Below are 19,785 nucleotides of genomic sequence, written 5' to 3'. Positions count from 1 at the left end.
CCTTTGCTCCAGGAGATGGATGGAATCAGCCGGAGGGAGTCTCCTCTCTCTGACTCATGTAGAGAACCTTAGGGATTGAGGTCAGAGGTCACTCTCCCCATAGAGGGCACTGGAGAAGGCCACATAGTCCAGAGCACCAGCTGGAGCCCCAGAGCCTTTGTAGGGTGCCATACGGCGGATGCAATACTCGGCCTGCTCAGCTGGGAGCTCCCGCCGCAGCTCCTCAGGGGTGATGTAGTTCTGGGGGAGAAAAGGTTATTGAGGACCCCCAGATCCTGTTCCTTGTCCCAGCCCGCCAGCCCTCTCCACCACCCAGGACTCACCTTATCTCCTGCCAGGATCTTGAAGGAGGCCACAACTTGCTCAGCTGTGTCGGTCTCGGCTGTCTCTCGTGTCATGAAGTCAATGAATGCCTGGAAGGTCACAACTCCGGCTGCGTTGGGGTCCACCATGGTCATAATGCGAGCAAACTCCACTTCTCCCTGCAGGGATAGAGGCCAGGCACCATGCGCATGGGTGCTGAAGCCAGAGGACTCCTGATGTCCCTTTCTGGGGACTGTCCAGCTTTGGCTTGATGACCCCAGTTACAAAGTGCTCTCTTCCCTCCATAGACGGTGCCGCAGCTTAGCTCTGGCTTTATAGGAAGTCCTTTCTACTAAGCTAAAAACTGCTTCCTGTTCCTGGCAATGTCCCCTATTGCCCTTTGGTCCTGATCTTTTTTTCTGGAGCTCCCTGTAGTGCTGTTTCTCTGGGGGGAAATGTTGCAAGCTAAGGCGCTTTTGTTTTTTTCTTTTAAAACTTATTTTTATTTTTGAGAGAGAATCTTAAGCAGGCTCCATGCTCAGCACAGAGCCCAACGCAGGGCTCAGTCCCAGGACCCTGGGATTGTGACAGCCAAAATCAAGAGTTAGACACTCAAACAACTGAGGCACCCAGGGGTACCACAAGCTCAGGCTTTTGAGTCACATAGAACCAGATCCAAACGCTAGCTGTGTCCTTGGGCAAGTTAATTCACCTCTCTGAGCCTTTGATGGCCCTGCGTGAAATGAGGTAATTTTGCCCAGCCCCGGTGGGTGTGATGAGGAAATGAAGTGCACGAGGAGGGGGGAGGGGTGCAGTAGGTGATCGGTATGCAGGAGAGAGGGAGGCACTGATGGGGCTCCTGCGATGCGGTCTGGGGGCACTCACCAGGTCATAGCCCATGGAGATGAGGCAAGCTCGGAAGTCGTCAGGCTCCATCATCCCATTCCGCTTCTGTAGCGCATGAGTGGATGTCAGACTTGGTCTGCCAACCCCCCGCCCTGGCCCCCAGGTCCACCACCCCACAGGGCTGGGCCCCTGCTGACCCGGTCAAAGTGGTTGAAGGACGCCCGGAACTCGTTGAGCTGCTCCTGGCTCAGGCCCTTGGCGTCTCGGGTCAGTACCTGGTTCTCCACCTCATTGATAGTGCGGGCGATGGAGGTGAGCAGCTGCTCCCAGCCTACGCGGATGTGCTGCGGGGTCGGTGGTGGGCCAAGTCAGCGGGCGGCCAGTGCCTGGCCGCTGGTGCTAGCTTCACTTCCAATCTGCTGTGTGCCCCTGGGAGAGTCTTCCACCTTATTGGGGCTGTGTCCCTATCTGGAGGTTCCACTGAGTGGCCTCCAGCAGCCCTTCCTGCCTTGCAGTCTGGCGACTTGTTACGTATTAAGTGTTGATCAACCGGTCATGGCAAGACCTGGCCTGGCTTTAGACTCCTGTGTGACTCTGGACTGGTCACTTCCCCTCTCCAGATCTCAGTATCCCCATGGATACACTGGGGGACCTGGACAAGCTGGACCGGGGACCCTCCTGGGGCAGACGTGCTATGTCTGGCCACGGCTGCCCCAGGCTTCCCTGGCCAGTGCCACCTCCCCTCTCTCCTCAGCAAGTGGATCCCACCTCCATGCTGTAGACGGTGTGCTTGTTGTCGAACACCAGGCTCTCCTGCAGAAGCTGGTGGTCGCCCTCCAGCCGGTCAATGTTGCTCTTGTAGTTGATGATGTTCTGCTCCTGTTGCCGCAGCCCGGCCATCTGTTCCTCCAGAGACCCGGCCATCCCCGCTGCTAGGCGCCCCACCTCCTGTAGGGGGACCCAGGCGGGATGTGAGCTCCCTGTGGCCTGGCCCTGGCCCCACTCCCCCAGCTCGACCGCACCATCCAAGCCTTACCTCCACCTTCGCCTGGATCCAGGGCCCAACAGCATTGGCTTGAGCTGCAAACTGTCTCCGGAGCCTCTCGTTCACCTGCTGCCGGGCCAGCTCCTCCTGCAGCGTCTGGTCACGGCTGGGCACCAGCTTTCGGACCTAGGAAGGAGGGTGCTTGTGCATGGGTCAGCTCTGGGAGCGAGAAGATGGCTTTGAGGGGAGGTGGGCTCCGACCCCTAAAACAGGCCCTGCAGCTCTGAGCCAAGATGTCTGGGCTGTATGGACAAGCTCTTGGACAAGTCATTTGACCTCTTGTTTCCTCATCTGTGAAATGGTGCTGATGATATAACTGATAGCTAACCTAGGTTGTTTTATAAAGATGTCCACACCCAGGCTCAATACAGGAAAATGCTGCTGTTATAGCCATTTTACAGATGGGGCCATGACAGGAAGGGTGACTTATCCAGGGCTACATGAAGTCTGAGAGACCCCAGATCCCAAGGCGGACTTGGTTCTCCGTATCTTGGGACATCTGAGGTTTCAGGGCAGTTAGAATGCACAGGAGTGGGTGGGAGGCAGGGAGAGGTCACAGGCAGTACTGACCATATCCCACTTAGCGTTGATGTCCTGCGGTGTGAGGTTGATGTAGGGGTTGGTGAGGCTGGGCCGCAGCCCGTACGTTTGGCAGATCTTCTGGATCTCACCCTGGATGCCCAGGATGGCCCCTCTTTCTCGGTCAGCCTCGGGCAACGTAGCCTTGAATTGGTCGTGTGCAGTCAGCAGGCTCTGGGAACGACAGGAAGGAAGCATCAGCCAGCACCCTTCACTTCCCACAGGCAACAGGGCAGCAGCGTGCTCCAGGCCACCCAGCAGGTCCCCGGCAGGGCTGGCTCAACCCAGGCCTCCGGTCTCCCAGCCTAACACTTGGGAACTGGGGTTTCCCTCCCACCCCCATTCCCCAGGAACCCAAAAGAATGGCTGACAGGATTCTAGGCCAGCTTCCCCATCATCCCGTCCAGCAACCCCCGCGTCCACCTGGGTCTCCTCCACTGAGTGCACCAGCCACACATCCTGCAGGTCCTCCACGGCACCATCCAGCCAGTTGTTGAAGGGTGCCGCCCGCCGGGCAAACTCCAGCTGCAGCTGGTCAATGGTCTCCAGGAGCTTCTCCATCCGCTAGGAGCCATGGGGATGGCGAGTCAGCAGCCTGCCCACAGGCCCCTCACCAGCCTCCGGTCTCCAGCCCCCGGTTCTCTGGCCCCCAAGCCCACCTCCAGCGCGTCCCTCCTCTTCTGGGTCAGTGTGCCCAGGTTGTCCCACTGGTCACAGATGGCCTGGCAACGGCTGTTCACCGAGGCCGCATCATGGTAGTCCAGCTCACTGGGGGCGAGAAAGGGATGATGGTGGGGTCAGACCACAGCCCAGATTTCCACCTGTCTTCCTGGGACTGGAACCTGTGCCCCAGGTGAAGGCGGGGGTGTCAGGGGAGGTGTGGGGGAAGCAGGGCAGTCCTGGGGGTGGAGATGGGGGTTCCAGGGTGATCTCTGGGTAGGGGCTGCCGGCAGATCCTCAGCTCCAGTCCCTCCGGGAGCTCGGATGTGGGAGGTGGGTCGTGTTTCAAGGGTGGGATTGCTCGAGAAGGGGCGGGTGTACAGGAGGTGGGGGGCGTGGTCAAGGCTGATGGGGAGGTTTTGGGAGAACCGGCCACAGGAGCTGAAGGGGGCTGAAGGGGGCGGCCAGGTTAGGGGTGGCCCAGGAGGATGAGGCAGGCCAAGCACGGGTAGGAAGTGAGGGTCCCAGGTGGGGACAGGACAGGATTAGGGGAGGAGGGGAGGAGCAAGTGGTGACGGGGAGAGACGTGAGCACCAAGGCAGGGCTGCTGACTTGAGGGCAGCGGGGAGCCCGGGTGGGCGGAGGGACGAAGCCGGGTAGGGGCGTTGTCACCGGGGCGAGCCGGGAGGCGGGCCACGCCTACTTGAGCTCCTGGGCCAGAGCGGCGATGTGCTCCACGCGGTCCTGGTGCGCCGCCAGGTCGCTCTCAAAGGCCTCGTGGCGCCGCAGCAACGCCCGCACCTCCTGCAGCGAGGCCGACTCGTAGTCGCGCTGGCTCAGCATGTCCTCCTTCCCTACTCAGAGAAAGGACCGGCTCGGGTCACCCAGCGGCGGCCACGGCGGGAGAGGGGGTTCGAGCGAGGCTGCGTGACCTTGGAGATTCCTCATCTGTGAAATGCAGGTGATCACACCTGCCCGGCCTATCGGCCTATCGGCCTATCGTAGGGGTTTGTTCTGCGGCGCTAGGGTGATAAAGCGAAGTGAAGCTCCTGTTCCAGGGCATGACCTGTAAATCACGTCAGTGTCCCCGGATCCTGCACGTTTCAGGGTGGCCCTTGGTACAGTTCGGGTATTACTGCATATCGAACTACCTCCCAAGGACTAATGAGCCCCTGACCTTTGCTCACCAGTTTCCCCAGGGCCTGCCACAGTGCCTGACCCTTGGTAGACCTTCTAGGAATATTTGTTGGATGAATGAATGATGAATATAAAAGTGCTTTCACAGTGAATTACCATAATTACACAGATAAAACTACAATAATAATAATTGCAGCAGCGACAATTTATTGAGTACCTTTGCATCTTGCAGAGCTGGTAACAGGCTTAAAGATTCAGAAACCCCTTAAGAGTAACAAAATGGCTGTATATTTAGGGAGTTTTTATATCAAAGCATTGTTATTCTTTGTGCCCATAATCCATTATCAGATGTTTGTTCATTATTTTATTTACTTATTTATTTGTTTATTTATTTATTTTGTTCATTATTTTTGACAGAATTCATTTATTTGTAGGATTAAAATCGCTGGTAGAGTACGGAATGAATGTTTTCATACAGAGTGTTATATTTGACTCATGCAGTATTTTGCCACCAATATGCTTTGAGTATAACATAATTGCTGTTAGCATTGAGGACTCACCTGCTACATGTACAAATAAAATGCTAAATGACAGATTCATCAGAGCAGACCTACAGAAGGCCAGAGCTGGGAGACAGTTAGGGGTTGAAGTTCACAGATGAAGAAACCGTGGCACAAAGAGGAGAAGTGACTTGGTCACACAGCAAGTCAGGGTAGGACTAGAAAACAGGTCCCCACCCCCCCCACCCCACCTCCCTAGTTCCTGGCAGAACAAGTGCTCCTGACCTGTGCATTTTGCCAGGACCCCCCTCCCCCACATACCAGTTTTCACCCCAGGACAGACCCAAGCCCCATGAGGTGTACCTACCCCGGGTCCAGGTTTCGTGCAAGGAGGCCTTCTGCTGGAATTTCTCAGCCAGGTGCTGGAGCCGCTGCAGGCGACGGATCTCCGAGAGCAGCCAGTCCTCGTAGCCTTTCTCCACCTGCTCCAGCCCACGCCATGCGTTGGCGATGTCCTGTGGGACAGGCAGAGGTGTCTTCCGTCACGGTATGCCCATTGTACAGATGGGGACACAGAGCCCAATGTCGCCCAGAGGATGTGGGCAGAACGGGGGTCACCCCATCCCCGGCCTGGCTCACCGAGACGAGCTTGCCCTCCGAGGGCATGAAGGCGGGCCGGTGGCTCAGCCGCAGCTTGGTCTGCAGCGTATTGAAGTTGATTTCCAGCTGGCACTTCTCCTGCACCCGGGGCGGCTTGTGCAGGCGCCGGTAGTCCCGGAAGTCCTCCAGCTTGCGCTGCATGGCACTCATGCTGGGCTCGCCCACACGGTTCTCCAGCCACGGTATGGTGCGGCGGATCCATTCCAGCAGCTGCCAGGGCCAGGCAGGTGCAGCGCAGAGAGCTCTGAGCCACTCTGCTCACCCCTTCCACCCCTGTCCACCCACACCCCGGGCTGTGGCCGGAAGGAGGGGCCTCCAGCCGAATGGGGGTCCCCGCTAATCAGGGAAGGAGTGGGATGGTAAATGTCTGAGTCCAGGGACCAGCATAGGCTAGCACAGAGCAAAGGGTCATGAGATTGCCTACATATGAGTGAACAGATAAATGAATGAGTAAAGCAATGAATGATGAGGGAATCAGTGAATGACCAGGAGCTTGGACAAGCAGCAGAGGGCAGGAGATGAGTGAAGATGGCAGGAAGAGGCTGGAGGAGGCCAAGGCCAAGGCCCTGGGGTGAGGGAGGCTCTGTGGGCCCGGGCTTGGGCCAGGGTTGGCGGCGCACAGGTAGGGGAAGGGGAAGGGCCCTCTCTGGCCTCAGCCTCACCTCACTGGCAAGCTTCTCGTACTCCTCCATCAGCTTCTCGTTCTCCTGGTTCACAGCCAGCACCTTACAGATCCTGTTGGCAGCCGTCTCTGCCTGTCGCGGGAGGCCAAAAAGGTGGGCACTAGAATGAGCTACTGCTTTCCCTGACACAGCTTTCCTCCGTAAAGCCCTTACAATTTGGATCCGTGCACATAGGGGAGCACATCTTTTAGGATGAGGAGGGAGCTCCCAGACCAGATGCCTCTGCTTCTGAGTTCCCCAGAGACTGAGTATATGTGGCTGGGACAGTGGCACTCCCACCCACGTGGGGCCCAGCACCTCCAAATGTCGGACCACAAGCCCAGCCCAGGCAGCAGTAGCGGGGGGCCCCCTTACCTGCTCAGCCCCGGCGAAGGCGTGGTAGAAGCAGGAAACATAGGTCATGATGGCCTTCTCATCAGGCTTTGGGGTGTTCACAATGTCTAGGGGACAGCAGTGAGATACAGGTATTTATTGCCCAAAGCCAGGCTTGAGGAATGGGCTCACGCCCCTAACAAGGCAGAGAGCTCCCTCGAGACGGTAAGGGTGGAGACATCTAGTCACAGTTACCAACCGCCAGCTACCCCAAACCTAGCGTCTGCCTCTTCCCTGGAGCCCTCCCCAATCACCCCAGTGTCCAGCAACCTGCCCCTCTGTGGGGTGAGAAAAGCGTAAGGGAGCGGGTGAGTGAGCAGACACGCGGCCCTCAAGAAGCACCAGCCCACACTGCCCGGTGTCTCTAACCATCCCATCCCTCTGTGGGTCCACCTGTCTTCTGTCTTTTCCCCAAGCCCTCATCCATTGGTGCCCACAGACCCAGGGCACCAGGCACAGTAGGTGCTCAGAAAATGTTTGCTGCTTCAGTTGACTGAAGACTTGACTGGGCACAGGGACAAGAGGCAGGGCCTGCCCTTAAGGAGCTCCATGCTCCCAGGTACCCAGGTAACAGATCTGAGACAGAAGGTGGCACCATGAGGGAAGAAGAGGAGAGGCTGCTTCCACTGGCTGGTGAGGGGTAGGCAGGCATGATAGAGGGCTCCTGGAGAAGGGGGCCTTGGGCAGGAAGGATTCTGACGGAGGCGGGGGGGGGGGGGGGGGGGGAGGGGAGGGGGAGGGGAGAGAATTCCAGGCGGAGGGAAGAGCAGGGGCAAAGGTGAGAGGGTGGGACCACGCCATTGGTCGGTAAGTGGAGTCCTCGCCCAGGCTAGACTTCCTCTCACCTTCGGCATCCAACATCCTGGGGATGTCCAAGTATTTCTCCGCCACCTCAAAGGCAGTGTTTAGGTTGCCAATGGGGTCATCCTAGATGGGCAGGAGCAGGGACAGGTGAAATGGCAGCTGAGGGCAGAGGTGGGGAGTCGGGGCTGGGAGTGACAGAGGCCTACCTTGCGCAGCTTGGCATAGTCGATGAGGTCAGGGCGGTGTCGGTGGATGAGAGCACAGAGAGCCAGCCATCCTTCCAGCTGGACAGACAGAAGTGGGGGTCAGTCCCGGATTCGAGCTGAGGCTCTGTGCTTCCCTCACTCCAGGAGCATCCCCATCAGGACAGCCTCATCAGTAAAATGGAGTTGTCTAAACTCCTTGGCTTGGCATTTGAAGCCTTTCATTACCAGAGTTGGACCATCTCCTCCAAGCTTATCATGATTCCTTCACATACCCTGTCCTTGGGCCACACCAATATCTAGATGTTTTTGCTTACAAGGTCCCCTCTGGCTGGAATGCGGTTCCAGGGATGCCTCCAATGCACCCTCCCTCACCCTCCTGGATTCCATCGCAACATCGACTGAGTCCTCCTATTTTCAGACACGGTGCCAGGAACTTGGCTGTGACCTCTCCTCTCCTGGGGCTTGTGATAGGGGCCAGCTCTGTGCCCCAGAGCCCAGCAGAGGCCCGTGTGCATGTGCTGACCGGCTGACAGACCTGGTGTGGAAGTTCTGCACGTTGACGTTGCGGTACGGCGCTGTCTTCCGCTGGCACCACAGGAGCAAGCCTTCCTTGGCCGAGGTTTCTGGGTGGGGGTGGGGAGAGCTATTAGCTGGGGAGAGGGGTCTGGGCCAGCCCTCCCACTCTATCGCGTCCCCCCCCTCACCCTCCACAGAGATGTCCTGGATGGCGAAGCGAAGGATGATGGTCCAGATCATGCCCAGGGTCATCTTCAGGTTCCCGTCAACAATCTCTGCAGGGTGGGGAGTGGGGACAGATTCCAGCCGACATTCACGGCCTGTACCACCTCAGCTGCCTTCCCTCCTGCTCCGCTCTCCGGCCCTTGTCCCCCATCCCAGAGCCGGTACCTAGTAAGTGTTCAATCCCGGAACACCTACCAGAGCCAGGTCCTGTGCCAGCACTTTGGGCACGTTTGCCCCTTAACAGCCCCTCCCAAGAGGCATGGATGGTCGACTCGGTGGGTGAAGAGACTGAGGCTCACAGAAGCGACTTGACGCCGGGACCGCCCTCCAACCCCCTCCCAGGTCTTCTCCTGCCACCTCCCTACCTTCGGCACCAATGGACACCAGCTTAACCCCCTTGCTGGCAATGAAGTCCAGGGCCTTGTTGACGTTGGCGATCTTGTGGAAGCGCATCTTGCCTTTGTCTGGCCTGGGTAGCCTCTCTCCTGGGTGTAAGAGGAGAGGTCAAGGGTCAGAGGTCACAAGAAAAAGCTGAAGACCCTGTCCTCAAACTTCCCCCTCCCCCACTTCATCCCCTCCAGCACTCTGCTGCTGCGTTCCCCCAGCTCTCCGGATTCTCCTAGGTCCCAGGGTCCCGGTGCATTGATTCGCGCCCCTCACCTGAAATGACCTCCAAGAGTAACATGAGTTTGAGGCCATTGCGGAAATCCTCCTCGATGTTTTCAATCTGGGTGCCGGCCTTGCGCAGGTGTGAGTTGCACCAGGCAGTGAAGGTCTGGGGGGCAGAGGACAGCACTTAGACCCTAGCGCCGGCTCTGGGGGACATCAGGGTAGATCTCAGAGCCCGGACCCCCGATTCAAGTCCTGGCCCAGCCACTGACTTGCCATGCAAGTCCTTTTTCTCTCTCTGAGCTTTAATTCTCCTGGAAAAGGAAAAGTGGGCGCTGGGGCCCACACAGGTCCCAGTTTGGACCTGGGACATACCAGTTCCGGTCAGTCTCAAGCACCTGAGGGCGATTGAGAAAAATTGTAAAGCATACGCTCCGAAGTGTGGGGCCCTCCCACACACAAGGGCCAATGCAGGGTGATACCGCCCTTCTAAGGCCTGAAAAATTCTGGACTGAAGCATGTCCGGCTCTGAGGGTTGTGCCTGAGGAACTGTGCACCCGTGTTACTATTATCTCAGCCCCACTGCCCTCCCGGGGCTGTTGTGAATTGGCCTCCAAGTAGAACGTGAGGGTGCGAGAGCTTTGCAGGTCGCAGAGGATCATCTGGGCACAAGCGCAGCCTAACACGGCTCCTGGAGGTGACTGCCCTTCCCCTCTCCCTAGAGTCATCCTCAGCCTCAGCCTCTGTCTGGGATGGGAGGGGGGCGCTGCTGTGCAGTTGGGTGTATACTGGGGATGGGCGTGACCTGGTGCAGCCTGGTGCACAAGTTTCCACCAACCTATCAAGCCTTCAAGCCCTGGATTCTGCCATTAGCCACAGAGTCCTTGGTAGAATCTATCCTTGGGCTCCAGCTCACTCACTGTGGCCCAGGGTGCACCCCCTTGCCCTTTCTTGGGCTCAGTCTCCCCATTTGTACAATTAATCGCCCAGACTTCACGATGTCCCAGGTCTTTCTTCCTCCAATCTGGCAGGATTCTAGAATTCAGAGCATTCCCCCACCACAGAGCAATGAATTCTGGGAGGTGGCCCTGGAAGTCAACTGGAATTATTTCCCTCAGATAGCTTCCCTTCCCCAGACCAGCTTTTCAGCTGTCCTTAGAGCTGGACGTGAAAGATGATGCTTTAAATACTTGAAGGACTGTCGTTGCTAAGGAGAGAAAGTGAGCTTCCCGTTACTGGAGGTATACAAGTGAGTCTGAGCACTACTGGTTGGGGCCCCAAGCACAGGAGAAGGCAGTCGGATTCTCTGTAGTTCCCTCCAAACCCAGAGTCTGAGATGCTCTGGGTCTAGATAAGGCAGGGAGGAGAGGCAGGACTGGGTGGGGGTTCCATGGCGGAGGAAGGGGCATTCTTTCCTTTGACAAACATGACTCTTAATGAGATGTGGTCCCTGCCGTAAAGGAGCTCACGGTCAATTAAAGAGTCACGTTGGTCTGAGAAGTGCTGGGAGAGACTAGTGTCAGGGAGAGGAGGGAAAGAGCTCTTCAAATCAGATGGGGGGCCTCCTGGAGGAGGCTACTATCTGATCTGAGCTGCAATGGAAGGGCAGGAATTATTCAGACAGAGAAGGGCAGGCAAGGGCACGCCAGGCAGGGCCAGCGCCACAGGCAAATGCTCAGCAGGGAGAAACAGCTGTGAGGTCTGTGGGGCTATAGCTATCTGGGTGCCGCTGGAATGAAGCTGGGGGTGTTGGGGTATAAGTGGTGAGAAGCAGGCCGGAGGGGCGGCAGGGGCCAGGTCATGCACGATCTTGGGTGCTAAGCCAGGGACTTTCAACTCGATCCTGAGGGCAACAGGGAAGAGAGGGAAGCTTTCAGGCAGAGGGAGGTGGGCAGAAAAGTGTCTTAGAAAGCTCTTTCTGGTTACAGAGTGGAGGCAAATGGCTTGGCAGAGCAGAAGGGAGAGGTGAGGAGGTGGTACCCAGGACCAGGGTGAGAGAGGAAGGGTGTCAGTGAGGCGGCATAGGGCAGGATCAGACAGATGGGGTAGAAACACTTTTCCTTGCTGAACTGTAAGCTCCCTGAGGCAGAGGCTTTGTTTTGTTTCCTGCTGAATTCCTGACACCTAAAACAGCACCTGGCCCATAGTAGGATCTCCCTAAGAAATACTGAATGAATGTTTTTGAATGAGGTTGAACGAAGAGGACTCAGGCATCGAGTGCTCCAAGACCCAGAGGAAGTGCAGGGGTGGAGTGGGGCTGAGGATGAGCACAGAGATGCTCAAGTTGGAGGAGAAAGAAACTCTGGAATGGCCAACTCCCAGAGATGCTGATTAATATCTGGAGCACCTACGGTGTGCAGCCGTTGAATGAATGGATGAGGCGGGTGGCTCTAGGTTGAGTTAGAAGGATATCCCTGATATTTTGTTAAGTGATGAAGGCAAGTTACAGACGAGCACGTGTCTTATGAAGGGCGGGCAGACCTGGACCTGAGAGAAACATGGTGGGTGGGGTAGGGATAGGGGTTGTGGCAGAACAGATGGCAGCCGGAGCCGGGGGCAGGGATGACATCACCGGGAGATGGCCAGACCCAAGGACCGCAGCCTTGCTCGGAGACAGGTGCAGGAGGAGCTTGAGGGGAAACGTGTCACCGGGGGCACCCCAGCCTAGTCAGCTGAGCCTCCCAGACTCTGGGGTCATCTCCTGTCATCTAACCCAGCAGGAGTGCTCTGACTCTAAACCCTAGGATTCTCAGATCCTGCAAATTCCACTGAGCACTCCTGTTCCCTGCCCTTTCCTGGAGTCGCACACTGTTGGCAAATGCTGAGCGGGGTCCGATGACTTCATGGTGTCCTCCCTACCCCTGGCCTGCCACTCCCCAAAGTTTCCTCACTCCAGCCCGGATCATTTTCTCTTTTGGGAACCCAGGTGTTCTGCCCCCTCCACTTGGGAAAGTCTGGGAGTGAAAATAGATCAGGGAGGGGGCCCGAGTGCCCTACAAGGCTGGGCCTGGGCAGCAGCTGCCCGTGTGCCCCACTCCAGCTCCCTCAAGGCGCTGCCTCAGCACAAAGTGTCCATCTGGCCGGAGCGTCAGATTACTGTGTAAGGGGACCCAGGCTCCCCTCCTCCTTGACCCTGTGGCCTTTTCAGCAGACTTAGGGCCTCTGGGGTGGGAAGGGGTATCTTGAGAAGGAGTGGGGGTGGGGCAGACAAGGGGCAAGGACTCTCAGGTTGGGAGGGGGGTCCTGCTTTCCGACAGCATATGATTTGGGTTCTATCTCTGCCCCTTTCGGGGCTTCAGGTTCCTCATTTGACAATTGGGATGGAGTCGAAATGAACCCCAGGGTGGAGAGAATAGAGAGAGGAGAGTGGGGAGGGGTCTGGGATGGTTCCCTCCTCCCGCACACTCCCAGGTCCACCAGTTGCCCAGCCGCAAGTCCTCTGGGTGGGGTCTAGGATATTTAACTAGAGGGTTGGTGGTGTGGGGAGAAAGATTATTCTCCCCACGCTCCCCAAACTTGGATCTCCTGGGCTTCACCCAATCCCTTTTCGCCAACAGAAGTGGGGCAGTGGGCACTGGGTAATGAACCCTGAGGGGTGGGGACCCCAGAAACTCTACTGGTTATCCTAAACCCCTCATGAGCGCCCCCAGCCCTCTCTTCCAGCCCTAGGGGACGGCAGAGGACTGATGGGCAGAGCCTGGGCTAGGGAGTGGCTCTCCGGGTTAAGACAGGCTCTGCCCCAGACCTGCTGAGATGCCAAGGACAAACCGCCCGTCTTCTCAGGCCTCAGTTTTGCCATGTGGAAATGGGTGAGCACTCACTTTCCGCTGCTGCTTCTCCCAGGCCGGGTCCAGCAGTAGGTCGCGGTCCCAGTCCTCCTCCTGTTCCATGTACTCGCCGCCCCCGCCGCCGCCCGCGAAGGGCCCCTCCCTGACCCCCAGACCCTCGGGCTGCATAACCATCATCATCTTGCTCGGGCTCCGGGCTCCGCTGCGCTCGGCGCTCTCCAGAACACCGGGGCCGCGTTAAGTAGCTCCCCGCCCAGCCCCGGATCGGATTCGCGCTAAATATGGGGGAGGAGGGAGGGGCCGGATGGGGGCGAGGGCGCTCGGGTCGGGACCTGGCGAGAGGTTGCCCTGGGGCCAGGGGACTGCAGGATTTGGGGGTGCTGGGGGGATCCCATGGCGGAGATTCGGGGTTCCCGTCCCGGCTCCGCCTCTTGGGTGCTGTGTGGCCGTAGGAAAGCCACGGGCCTCTCTGTTTCCTCATGTGTACAACGGAGATGACGATAATAACAGTGACTGTAGACCGCTCTAGAAGCTGCCCCTTAGGCCTCCTCCTGACCCTCTCCCTGCGCGGCGCTGGTGGGAAACATAGAGCCCTATCCCCATTTCACAGAAACAGCGAGGCGCTGAGCTGTTTGAATGTTTTCTGGGGTGATGGAGACACTCGGGCATGGGAAGGGGTTCCAGGCCAGCTGGATGAGGTGATGCAGGGCTATTAATATCGGGGCGGCTGGGGGTTGAGGGGGAATGAATGTGCTGAGCCGGGAAACCCCGATGCCACCGAGTCTGCAACTCAATCCTCCAAACCAGCCAGCGAGAGCAGAGGGCGTGGCTTCGGCGGAGGGGCGTGGCCTCCGCTGGCGGGCGGAGCTATAACGTGCTGTCCTTCCCTGCTCCAGCGCCAACGGGATTCCAAGCTTCTCGCTGGCTCATTCGGCCGTCCAATCACATGCCTGCATCTTCGGGCCGCTCCCTGTGACTCTAAGCCCCGTTCGAGCTTCTATTGGTCGTAGAGGGCGTCCGTCTGCCACTATCCCCGCCCCAATACGGAAGCGGTGGTGTACTAGGGACCCGATAGCCGGTGGGGTCCAGGCCATGGGGCAGCCCTGGGCGTCGGGGAGCGCGGAGGGGGCGCCCGCGCGGCTGCCCCTCGTGCTCACTGCGCTGTGGGCCACGGCTGTGGGCTTGGAGCTGGCCTATGTGCTAGTTCTGGGTCCCGGGCCACCCCCGCTGGGACCCCTGGCTCGGGCCTTGCAGCTAGTGCTGGCCGCCTTCCAGCTGCTCAACCTGCTGGGCAACGTGGGGCTCTTCCTGCGCTCCGATCCCAGCATCCGGGGCGTGATGCTGGCCGGCCGCGGTCTGGGCCAGGGCTGGGCGTGAGTGGGGCGCGGGATCTGGCGAGGGGGGAAAGCAGGAGGAGCCTTGGACTGGGGGAGGCGCCCTAGGACCTGAAGATGTTAGAACCAGATTATAATAGGATCCGCTTGTTAGAGCCGGAACACTCTTTTAGAACCTGGATGGTAGATCCTGAAGACGTATCATTCATTCACTTGCAAATATTTAATGAGCACCTGCTATGTGCAAGGTACTGTTCCGGCCACTGGAGGTACAATAAAATAGATTCCTGACACCCTGGAGCTGATTTCAGTGGGGGAGGGGGCAGATGATTAGTTACATGCATAATAAATTAGCAAATTGTATAGAACGTTAGAAGATGGTGGTGGTATGGAAACAAAAAGAGCAGAGTAAATGGTGTGCAGGTTGCAGTTTGAAATAGGGTAGTCAAGGTAGGTATTTGCACAGACTTGAAGGAGGTGGGGGAGTTAGCCATGTGGGGATCTGGGGGAAGAGCATTCCAGGCAGAGGGAATAGACAGTGGGAAGACTCTGAGGCAGTTATGTGCCTTGCATGTTCCTGGAACAGCAAGAAGGCCATTGTGGCTGGTGTGGAGTGAGAGGGGGAGGAGAGAGGTTAGAGATGGAAAGACCTTGCAGGACACTGAAGGCTTTGCGTTTACTGGCAGTGAGATGGATAGCCACTGAAGGGTTTTGAGCAGAGGAGAAGGGCACGACTTAGACTTCTAAGGATCAGTCTGGGTGCTGGCGTGAGACTAGACTAGGAGGAAACAAAGCTGGAATCAGGGAGAATAATTAAGAGTCTGTTGCAGTAATCCAGTAATCTTTTGGTGACTTGGACCAACGTGGTGAGCACAGAGGAAGTGAGAAGTTTGCTCCTGGGTGTTAGAGGCCTTAGGACTGGATGTCTGAGCTGCAGGAGCCTCGGACCTGCAGTGCTAGAACTGGAAGGGCCCAGGAAGTGGTGTTCAGCCTGCATTTATGTATGATGAACTTGAGGCTTAGTGAGGACAGCGGCTGTGCCTGCTTCCCCAGGATGGGCTCAGAGGCTGACCGGGCCTGACGAGGTGCTCAGAGCTGCTGGGGGAACTGACTCTGTGGTTCCTTCTCTGCAGTTACTGCTACCAGTGCCAAAGCCAGGTGCCACCACGCAGTGGGCATTGCTCCGCCTGCCGCGTCTGCATCCTTCGTCGGGATCACCACTGTCGCCTGCTGGGCCGCTGCGTGGGATTCCGCAACTACCGGCCCTTCCTGTGCCTGTTGCTTCATGCTGCGGGCGTCCTGCTCCATGTCTCTGTGCTGCTGGGTCCCGCCCTGTCGGCCCTCCTGCGAGCCCATGCACCCCTCCACATCGCGGCCCTCCTCCTGCTGCCCTGGCTCATGCTGCTCACAGGTGGGGAGCTTTGCAGTGGGCCATTCTGGTGGGGGATGGGATTTCTGGCTGGTTCTCCTGGTAGTGCCCTGGGGACCCAGTCCCAGTGTCATGTATGGGGGGTGAGGGCAGCCCGGGATTCAGCTGGGTGTGCGGTACAGTAAAATACAGGGCCTTGACACAGGTACAGAGTTCTGGCTGGGAGAATCGGGGAAGGGTTCTAGGTGTGGGCACAGAAGGAAAGACTAGTGGGGATTCAGGACATAGGTTGGGATGGGGAGGGAGCATTCTAAGTGGGGGTGCATTCTGAGTGAGGGGAGCAGCCTGAGCAAAGGCAAAGAGGTTGGACAGGGAGTGGGTTCAGACTGGATGGTGGAGGTCCTGAATGCTGGTGTGAGGAGATAGCCAGCCCTGACTTGACTGGACAGTAGGGAGCCAGTGAAAGTTATAGTCAGGGGAAGCTCCAGGCTTTGGAAGTTGGGAGGAGAGGACATGGACCAGGAGGTTAATTGAGAGGCCATGTTCTGGATGACAGACTTACTCCTCTTTCTTCTGACAGCCCCCCGCCTCCCTGAGATAAAATCCACCCCCCCCATTTTTTTTTATACTATTTTTTGTCTCCCCCTGAAATGCTTCGGGATTTCTCTCCCTTGACTCCTTCCTCCCGACTCCTCCGTGGTCCCCTTTGTCACCTTGTCCTGCGGTTACTAAACTCCATGACCATTCAGTGGTCACTGTGTCTCCTTATCCTCTCCAAACCCCAGTCTGTCCCAAGGGCCCCTCCCTGCAGCCTGGGGGGAGGCCTTGGAAGGCCCAGCGGGGATGGCAGTGTCTTCCTCTGCCTACTGGCTCCCTGAGCAGCCTCCTTGATGACCCCCTGCCTCCACTGAGACCCAAGCCCTCCAGCTGCACCTCCCTGTGGCCATTGCCCTCTGAGCCCTGGGCCCTGGTGAAATCCTGGGTGTCTGCAAGTCTGCGTGGATGGCCCAATCAGTGTCCCCGTTGCTCAGCCTCTTGCCCTTCTCCTCCATTTGACTCCCTCCCTCTACTCCCACGTCCACCCTAGACCTTGTCAGAGGCCAAACTGTGTCCGAGCCAACACCTCCCAAATCACGCTATGAGCCTGTCACCCCTTTCTCTGCTCCCCACCTCCTCTCCTTCTCGCCAGCTCTCACTCTGACACTCCAGGACACCTGCTTCGTGAGCGCCGGGCCCTCACCTTTCTGTCCATCAACCCTCCCCACGTCACTGCCCCCACATCCAGCTTAGAATCCTCATTCCCACCATTCTTCTGCCAACATCTCAATCCTCTTGCTCCGTCTGCCTCCCGCTGTGCCTTCCTGGCTTCTCTGGGTCTGCCCCTGGCTGCTGCCAGCTTCCAGAGACGCTCGGTACTTCGTGGCAGTTGGTACCATGCCGTGTTCATGGCTGCGGACCCCAGCAGATCCGACCTGACTGCCTCCGGCTTCTCCTGATGTCTGGCCCGTCCTCCCTGCTCAGAAGCCTCGCTGTGGGCCTGCTCTCCTCCTGCCAACCCAGGCTCTCTCTCTGCATGCTTCCTCTGGGTTTCCCCATCGGTACAAAGCCTCTCTTCACCCCACATCCTCCTCCTCCGGAGCTCTTGCCTCCAGGCTCTTCTCCTGTCAGCAGCCAAGCTGCTGCTGCTGCTGCTTTTTTTTTTCTTTTTCTTTTAATGTTTATTTTTTAGAGAGAAAGGGGGAGAGAGAGAGAGAGAGAGCAAGCAGGGGAGAGGGCAGAGAGGGAGACAGAGAATCCCAAGCAGTTTTGAGCTGTCAGTGCAGAACCTGACGCGGGGCTCAAACTCAAACCATGAGATCATGACCTGAGCTGAAGTCAAGATTCAGACAGATGCTTAAAAGTCAGACGCTTAACCGACTGAGCCACCCGGGCACCCCTAGCAGCCAAGCTTCTTGAAGGACTAGCCCGGGTACAAGACCTTTCTGCCTCAAGACTGCTGACCTCCAACCTTCTGGATGGCCCGTATCCTGGATTCTCCAACAGCCCTTCCTGCATCCTGTTTCCTTCTTTCTTTCTGGTTTCCCTCTCTCTTCTTCTTCTTTTTTTTTTATTTATTTATTTTGAGAGAGAGAGAGAGAAAAAGAGAGAGTGGGGGAGGGGCAGAGAGAATCCCAAGCAGGCTGCACACCAGTAGTCGCCGAGCCTGACTCAGGGCTCAGACTCACGAACTGTGAGATCATGACCTGAGCCGAGATCAAGAGTCGGACGCTTAACTGACTGAGCCACCCAGGCGTCCCTTCCCTCTCTCTTCTTGGTTGGGTCCCAGAGGACCTGCCGCTGAGGTCATGGTGTTGACTCCATCTTACTCTACACTCCGGTGGGTCTTGGAACTGCCTGTGCTCCAACCACCTGCAGATCTGCGTGTCCAGCCTGGGCTTCTCTCCTGAGCTTCCAGAACCATCCATGCATGGGTCTCCCAGACGCCCCTCCATCCTGCCTCAGGACCTTCAAACAGAATGTTTTCTCCCCTCTTCACCTAGCAGATACCTCCTTCAGGCACCACCCAAGATGTCACTTTATTAAAACAGATGAAACCCACTTCCTTTAGCCTAATACATCTGCTTGGCATTTCCCCACACAGCCTCTTTTTTATTGCAGTAGAATTCCTATAACATGAAATTCATCCTTTCAATCACTTTCTAGTATACAGTTCAGTGGCATTCAGTACATTCACAATGTTGTGCAACCGTCACCACTGTCTAATTCCAGAACATTTTCATCACCCCCAAAGGAAAGCCTGTGCCATTAAACAGTCCCTCCCCATTCCTCCCTTGAATCCCCCAGGCCCTGGTAACCACTAATCTACGGTCTTGTCTCTTTGGATTTGCCCGTTTGGGACGTTTCACGTGAATGGCATCATAGAATACGTGACTTTGGCGTCTGGCTGCTTTCAGTGAGCACAGTGTTTCATGACTTCCTGTAGTTCATTTGTTCGGCGGATACTTAGTACCTACCGTGGGCCGGGAGGTGCTGTGCTTTTCCATCGTAACACACATCACTGCTGTGATTAAGTAACTGAGAAGCGATCTCTTAAACGTCTGTCTGTGAACTCCCGGAGGTTAGGGGTCCTGTCTACTGTTCATCTTGGTGCCTGGTACCGTGTCTAGCACCCGGGAGGTGCTCACAAGTTTATGGTGAATGGAAGTCAGATCTTGGGTAAGGAGCTGTGTCTGCCCAGGTCACCAATGGGGGCTGGCTAAGGAATAGCCAGTGAGTGTTTGCTGAGCAGAGGAACGAGCCCCTGCTTCGCAGTGGAGGGTGAGGGCAGGAGCTGGGCTTTGGGGGGACGGGGCCCGCTGCTGCTCCCTGACCCTCTTGCTTTCTCCTTGCAGGCAGAGTGTCTCTGGCGCAGTTTGCCTTGGCCTTTGTGACCGACACGTGTGTGGCAGGTGCACTGTTGTGCGGGGCCGGGCTGCTCTTCCATGGGATGCTGTTGCTGCGGGGCCAGACCACGTGGGAGTGGGCTCGGGGCCAGCACTCTTATGATCTGGGCCCTTGCCACAACCTGCAGGCGGCCCTGGGGCCCCGCTGGGTCCTCGTCTGGCTCTGGCCCTTCCTGGCCTCCCCCTTGCCCGGAGACGGGATCACCTTCCAGACTGCAGCTGATGTGGGCCTCACAGCCTCCTGACTCCAGGAAGAGCCAGAGCTGTTCGGGGAGAGGGGAGCAGGAGAGGGGGCTCCTAACTCATCTCAGGCCCATCCCTAACCTCGGGAGGGGAGGTGCGCAGGTACTTAAAAATGCCTTTCGGCAACTCCAGTCCCATCCTTGGCCTTGCCCCTGTCCAGCTTGGACTCCAGTGTCCGGGGCTTGGGCCCTGCAGCTCTGCCTCACTGGCCCTCTAGCAGAGTGGCAGGTTTGGCAAGGGGCTGCTTGGCCAGCCTAATCACCCCTTTGCCAAGTTAATAAAGCGCCCACTTGGTTCTTGGACTCCCTCCATCTTTCTAGGTTTCTGGTTCCTCTCGCTGTCAGGCCTGGGACCCACAGAATGCCTGAGCGCATGAGGGGCCAGGGCTCTGCCTCCCGTGGCCTTGGTGGGGGCCAGAGCTGGGGCACAGCAGGCCAGGGCTGCATGTAGGGATCCAGGGAAA

The 19,785-nt window shown here is 57.5% G+C and overlaps 2 protein-coding genes across 3 annotated transcripts; one reads left to right on the top strand and one right to left on the bottom strand.

Moving 5' to 3' along the window:
* Positions 1–15: 15 nt before the first annotated feature.
* ACTN3 (actinin alpha 3) lies at positions 16–13,113 on the bottom strand. Its single transcript, XM_047072099.1, is given in 22 exon segments — positions 16–240; positions 324–482; positions 1,189–1,254; positions 1,347–1,493; positions 1,918–2,097; positions 2,186–2,320; positions 2,765–2,947; positions 3,197–3,337; positions 3,433–3,541; positions 4,137–4,287; positions 5,438–5,585; positions 5,710–5,940; positions 6,393–6,485; positions 6,768–6,853; positions 7,631–7,712; positions 7,796–7,860; positions 7,863–7,873; positions 8,331–8,418; positions 8,500–8,586; positions 8,902–9,021; positions 9,197–9,311; positions 12,967–13,113. Coding segments are annotated over 22 exon segments (2,703 nt in total). The 3' UTR covers positions 16–81.
* Positions 13,114–13,977: 864 nt separating this feature from the next.
* On the top strand, positions 13,978–19,629 carry ZDHHC24 (zinc finger DHHC-type containing 24). Of its 2 annotated transcripts, none has more exons than XM_047070702.1 (3): positions 13,978–14,306; positions 15,401–15,678; positions 19,029–19,629. In XM_047070702.1, exons 1-3 carry the CDS (start codon positions 14,026–14,028, stop codon positions 19,322–19,324), a joined length of 855 nt encoding a protein of 284 aa, XP_046926658.1. In that variant the 5' UTR covers positions 13,978–14,025; the 3' UTR covers positions 19,325–19,629. The 2 variants fall into 2 exon arrangements, with proteins under 2 accessions (XP_046926658.1, XP_046926659.1); XM_047070703.1 differs by lacking the exon at positions 13,978–14,306 and adding an exon at positions 14,343–14,515.
* The last annotated feature ends 156 nt before the right edge of the window (positions 19,630–19,785 follow it).

The sequence above is a fragment of the Lynx rufus genome, unplaced genomic scaffold (genome assembly GCF_022079265.1).
Source record: "Lynx rufus isolate CCGP_SWC_20201006 ecotype Redwood Valley unplaced genomic scaffold, mLynRuf1.p SCAF_9, whole genome shotgun sequence".
Lineage (NCBI taxonomy): Eukaryota > Metazoa > Chordata > Mammalia > Carnivora > Felidae > Lynx > Lynx rufus.
Note: the sequence above shows the minus strand (reverse complement) of the source record. Positions and strands in the feature narration are given on the sequence as shown.